This window comes from Dipodomys merriami, unplaced genomic scaffold (genome assembly GCF_024711535.1).
Source record: "Dipodomys merriami isolate MVZ:Mamm:240054 unplaced genomic scaffold, mDipMer1.0.p SCAF_25, whole genome shotgun sequence".
In the NCBI taxonomy this organism is placed as follows: Eukaryota; Metazoa; Chordata; class Mammalia; order Rodentia; family Heteromyidae; genus Dipodomys; species Dipodomys merriami.
The window spans coordinates 20,582,858-20,588,174 of record NW_027203937.1 but is presented as its reverse complement, the minus strand read 5'-3'; the positions used below and the strand labels follow the sequence as shown (position 1 = coordinate 20,588,174).

The window sequence follows — 5,317 nt, the reverse complement described above, 5'->3', positions numbered from 1 at the left end:
TGTGTGACTTCTTCTTTGTGTACTACACCATTGCCCACCTTACCAAAGGACTGTGGTCCACAGGTCCCCTTGCCCAGCCTGCCTGAAAAGAAATCGAGACAGGTCTAGAGATATGCAGTACCAAGTCCTTCTTTATTTTATCAACCTCACAGGATCAAGTAGCAGCAGTGCAAGGTTTCTGCCTGGGCAGCAACAGGACAGCTTCTGTCTGGCTGCCCGGGGGCATTTAGCCCTCAAGCTCCACAGCTGTGAGAGGACAGAATCCCAGGAGAATCTTGGTGCTGGGCACGGGGAGAACAGCCAAACCCTCTCCCAAATCCAGCCAAACCGGCTCCAGGAAAGAAGGTCCTGTTCCCCAGCATATTTGGGGCCCTAGGATGGGCTCTTCCATGCGGTGTTCTCGCCAGACTGACTCACAGCAGCACTCAGGCCTTTGTTCCTTTCCTAAGAAGTGAACTCTCCTGACGCTCATCCCTTTGGCCCTAGCAGAACAGGGGCCTTCGCCATAAGCCCTGGACATCCGGGAGGCTCTCATTCGGCACCAGGTGGCGGCACAGAGCAGGACTGTCAGCTCGTGCGGAGAGCTGGGCACACAGAGTAGCCAGGCGGCAGGGGGCACCGCAGTGCTCTGTGGGTGGGTGGCCTTTGTGGTAAAGAAACCAGAAGGTCTGGAATAGTTGGTCATCATCCCGCATTCGGTAGACCAGGTCATGCCAGGCAGCAGGCAGTGTGTTGGGCAGCCCGTAGGTTTCTCGAGCTCTGTAGAGAAGTTGCCAGTGTGGTGTAGCTCCTGGTGCATTCGCCTGGGTCAGGTTCAGGATGTAGGTCTCGTGGTCCAGGACCACGTGAGAACTTCCGGAGTAGTTCCCATCAATTTGATAGACTCGGTAACCTATAAAAAAGGAAGGCTGACTGGAGGGGAAGGACGCAAAGGTAATTCTAGGGAGGGCTAGACATCAGGCCTGCCCCAAGTGGACTTGGGCTCTCTCCCCATCTCTTCCACCATCCCCAGGGTAAAGGAAGCTCCTCCTTTTTTTTTTTTTTTACCCCACTCACCAGGATTAAGACCAATGTAGGTAGTAGCACTGGGTGCCAGAAAGGCTACAGCCAGCGGCCGGCTCAGAGTCTCCTCATCATAGAAGACCTCAAACTCATCCACATGATTGTGGCCAAAGAACTGAGCAGCCACGGTGTTCTCATACCTGCCCAGAAGATAGTTGCACTCAGCAGATTGTAAGGAGGGGAAGGGAGAGATCTGGGGAGTCAGGGTGCTCTTTCTCCAACTCCCTCCAGTAAGTGGGCTCTTCAGCACACAAAGCGGTGGCTGAGGAAATTTCAACCCACAGACTCTCCCACTCCCACCCCTACCACCTCCCACTCCTCCTTCTCCCTGCTAACCTGGCTATAATATGGTAATAATTCCAGCTCCAGCTCTTCAGGCAGTGCCCTGGGGGAATGTGACCGATTATATGTACCTAGGGGGGAGAGTTAAGGGTAGTTATTGGGATCCAGAGACCCCTACCCAAAGAGGGGGAGTGGATGAAGGGCTTTTTTACAGTGAATCCTCCTCAGGAAATAATTTATATTAGGGACACCAGGACATTAAGCTTCTCTGCTTACAGGTGCTCTAGCTCAGCAGAGCCTGCTTCTCCCCCAACCTTCATTACCTCCACCAGTGTCCCACCACTGCCCCTCACTTTGTCTCCTCGATCCTCAGCAGCCTGAAGTTCCCTCACTAGCCACTGGAGCTGTCCCGCAGGGTCTGTAGAGTTGATCAAGAGCCAGAAGTTCTCCCGGGAACAGAAATTCATATTGAGAGAGATGAGGCGGAGCCCAGGGCGTGGAGAAAGGGCATAGAACCCCCCGATTCTGAAACAAAGTAAACAATGGGGGTCTACACTTATTGGAAATGCTGGTTGTGCCTGCTTGGCCCTGTGCTGGACAGAGATATGCATAAGATCAGATCCTCCCTCAGGAGCTCACCTTCTAGCTGAAGACCAAGCAACATGATTATAGGGTCAGTATTTTGATAGAAAAATGGGTTAGAGGGCTGAGGGCTCAAGGAGTTCAGGGTGGAGACAAAAGTGAGCTCAGGTAGGAAGTACAGACCATTTTGAGGGGAAGATGATTTGACTTGAGTAAGTTGGGAGAAGTTGGCTAAAGAGGAGGGGAAAAAATCATTTTAGAGAGGGACAACGTAAACAATGACAACCTAGGGCGTAGAGATCGGTTATGTAGTTGGCTTCTGAAAGAGGGTGCTGCTGGAGATAAGGGAGAAAGGAAAGGTGGAGTCAGGTTAGAAAGGGCACTGGAGTATGCTTAGGACACACATTGGAGAAGTCAGAGAAAGTGACCCAAGTTCCTTCCCCCTCTCACTCACCCATCTCCCTCCCTAGGTTGCCATGGATCTTAAATACCTGAGGGTTCGAAGTGCTTCCTCAGGGAGCCAGGGCTCCCATGCCTTGGCCATGGCATCATAGAGCCAGCGTGAGGACTGGTTGCCCTCTATGAAGGGAGGAGGGAAGCCATTGACGGGTGTGCTCTCATGGTTGCCCACAGCAGGGTACACTGGCACTGGTCCCAAAAACTTCTTCACCAGGTCTGTGATGGTGTTCAGGGCACGCAGCTGGTCCTGACGAGACTGTTGCCAGACATCATGGGCAGGGATATCTCCAGTCCAGTACACCATATCGAAAGGACCAGCAGGGCCTAGCCCACGCAGTAGGCTCTCCAAGGTCCTCAGGGGCAGGTCACACTTGCTGTACTCGCCCCAGTACCCAGCACCTGGCTGAGAGGTGGGTGGCAGGCCAGAGCCCTTGCGGCAGCACAGTGGATCTGGGCAGTTAGGGTCTGTGCCTTCCAGGTAGTCATGATCCCAGTGCAGATCCGTGAGGAAGAGGACACGGCTGACAGGTGCACCTGGGGCTGGTGGGGCTGGTGGCTTGGGGAATGGCTTGGGTACATCCGGCAAGGAGATGTTCCAAGATGAGAAAATGTCCCAGTGTCCACAAGAGGAGCCCAGGAGTAGGCCACAGGCCTCAGATGGACTCAGCACGGATCGTGTCCACACCTCTATCATGTCGTTCTCAAAGAGGTGGATAGCTGACTGGCACACATTGGGTGGTGCTATGTTCAGTATCTTGCACAGCTTGGTGGCCACAGAGCCCAGCCGCACTATATTGGGCTCTTGCTGTGGGTGGAAGGTACCACTGAGAAGTTCAAAGAGCAAAGGAATAAGGCCAACCCTAGTCACCACCCCAGGGGCCTCCATACCTAAACTGGAGTTGGACTGGACTCAGTGCCTCCAACGTAGAGACCTCAGTGCCTCCTACTCATCTGTTTCTCGGACAGCACCCAGCCATTACTTCCTCTTTAGCTCAGAGGCCAGTAGGCACTTCAGGCCTATGTCTGACTCACTTTCTCAGGCATTGCTACATTGTTCCCTTATTTGATAAAGGTTATAGTGGGATGGTGGTGGCATGTAGGCATGGGGGGGTCCCCCAAGGAAAGCAAACTTAGTAAAGATGTGTAGATACCACCCATGCCTTTGGGGACCCATCAAGGATGGATTTGACCTCAGATCACCTCTGCTCCCCAAACTCCCCTTCCCCCCCTCTCCCGGACTTCTCCACCACAGCTCCCTCTTAGTGCTCACCTTCAGCCCGAAGTTGATGGCGGTGAATAGGCTTTTGCAGACTGGGCAGGAGAGGTTCCACCATCCAAAGGCATCCTTGAGACTAGGCCCTATGCCATTGAGCCTGGCAGGATATCCTTGAGCAGGAATAGGGTGAGCTCTGACAGGGGCCCAGAGAACCATAGAGTCAGGCAGAATCAGCAGTAGTCCCAGGCCGAGACCCAGCCAGAAGAGTCCCAGACGAGGGGCCCATGAGGACCTCTCCAGTCCCTGATCCCCGGGGGACCTGCAGTGACCCTGGCCGGGTGACAGTCCGTGGCGGGGCATTGCCTGACTTCTAGGCAGGGCTGGCTCTCCAGACCCCCACCGGCAGAGGCCCTGGCTGGTCCTCAGGGCCCGCAGTGGCTCCGGGGACACCCGGTGGCCCTTCGCGGGGAACGGCTTGACTGCTCAGGCAGCCAGCCTCAGCGCAGCTCCGCCCCTTCCTGTTCCTCCGGTCCCCAGCAGCTGATGCGGGCGGCGGCGGTGGGGGAGTCCCGTCGATGCCAAGTGCAGGGAGGGGCGTGTCCGGTCCCGCCCACACCACGCCCCCTGAACAGGCCACGCCCCCGCTCCGCCCCCAGCTTGCCCCGGGGTGTGGGCGGATGCTCTCTGCGGGGACCCGGGCGCCGCCCCGGCTGCTGCAGTCCTCTGCGCGAGCCCGGGCCGGGATCTGGTGGTGGCCTGAGTCCAGGTCTGCGTTCAGATCCCGGGCCTGATCTGGCCCCGAGTGGGCGGCTCCAGACGCCCAGGCCCCAGCTCTCCGCTTCCCACGCTCTGTCCCTGGCAGCTGCACCTTTGAATCATTTTATTTTTGTTTTATCTCGAGGAGAACGGGCCGGGCCAGCTCTGGGTGGCCGCTGTGTAAAACAGCTCTAAGGCTGGGCGTGGCCTTGACCCAATCCATTTGTACAGCAGTTGTTTTGACTCAGGCTGTACGGTTTTAAACAGAATGACTTTACATCTTCTGTATGCAAATAAACAACCAGCGTCTGAGTATGGCTCGCCCTGGTGGTGCTTGCCTGTAATCCCAGCTACTCAGGCGGCTGAGATTCGAGGATCACGGTTCAAAGCCAGCCTGGGCAGGACAATCTGTGAAACTCTTGCCTCCAATTAAACACTAAAAAGCCGGAAGCGGAAATGTGGCTTAAGTGGTAGGGTGCTAAAAGCGCTGGGACAGAGTCTAGGCCCTGAGTTCAAGCCTTCGGACTGGTACAAACAAAAATATGACCATCTGTAAACTTAGCAAATTAAAATTTAGAAAACCACAAGCAGCCAAACCCATATCATGAGACCAACTAGGTCCATGAACTTCCAGAGAACATCAGACTCAGTGATTTATGCAGCTCTGCCACCTGACACATATAAAAGGAGAGACCCCCCCTCGCATTACAACTGATAGGATCTGTCACATCCATGCCAGGGGACCACGCCGAGGCAGGCAGGCACAGGAGAAAGATTATTACAAGGTTTATTAGAGGAGCCATATTTGCCCCGGAGAGAGGGGATAGCAGCCTCCACTATCTAGGTAGCAGCAGGGTCTGAGAGTTCGGCAGTGAGGTAGGTGGGAGTTGAGGTGGGTCTGGGTGGAGAGAGGGGGGCCCAGCTGTATGGCGGGAAATCCAGGGCAGGGAGGAGCTGAGG

At 55.2% G+C, this 5,317-nt stretch overlaps 1 protein-coding gene across 1 annotated transcript; it reads right to left on the bottom strand.

Moving 5' to 3' along the window:
• Positions 1 to 113: 113 nt before the first annotated feature.
• Smpd1 (sphingomyelin phosphodiesterase 1) lies at positions 114 to 4,138 on the bottom strand. The gene is made up of 6 exons (XM_070035186.1): positions 3,656 to 4,138; positions 2,418 to 3,190; positions 1,698 to 1,869; positions 1,399 to 1,475; positions 1,057 to 1,202; positions 114 to 892 (listed from the first exon to the last, which is right to left on the bottom strand). The coding sequence occupies exons 1-6, from the start codon at positions 3,959 to 3,961 to the stop codon at positions 483 to 485; spliced, it is 1,884 nt and encodes a 627-aa protein (XP_069891287.1). The 5' UTR covers positions 3,962 to 4,138; the 3' UTR covers positions 114 to 482.
• Positions 4,139 to 5,317: the final 1,179 nt, after the last annotated feature.

What these genes read in the sequence shown, in the direction of transcription:
- Smpd1 (XM_070035186.1), bottom strand. Translation starts at nt 3,961, where the DNA reads ATGCCCCGCCACGGACTGTCACCCGGCCAGGGTCACTGCAGGTCCCCC. An exon ending in GAAGCACTTCGAACCCTCAG is followed by an intron (nt 1,870 to 2,417) that starts GTATTTAAGATC and finishes ACTTTGTTTCAG; the next exon opens with AATCGGGGGGTTCTATGCCC. An exon ending in CTGAGGATCGAGGAGACAAA is followed by an intron (nt 1,476 to 1,697) that starts GTGAGGGGCAGT and finishes TCTCCCCCCTAG; the next exon opens with GTACATATAATCGGTCACAT.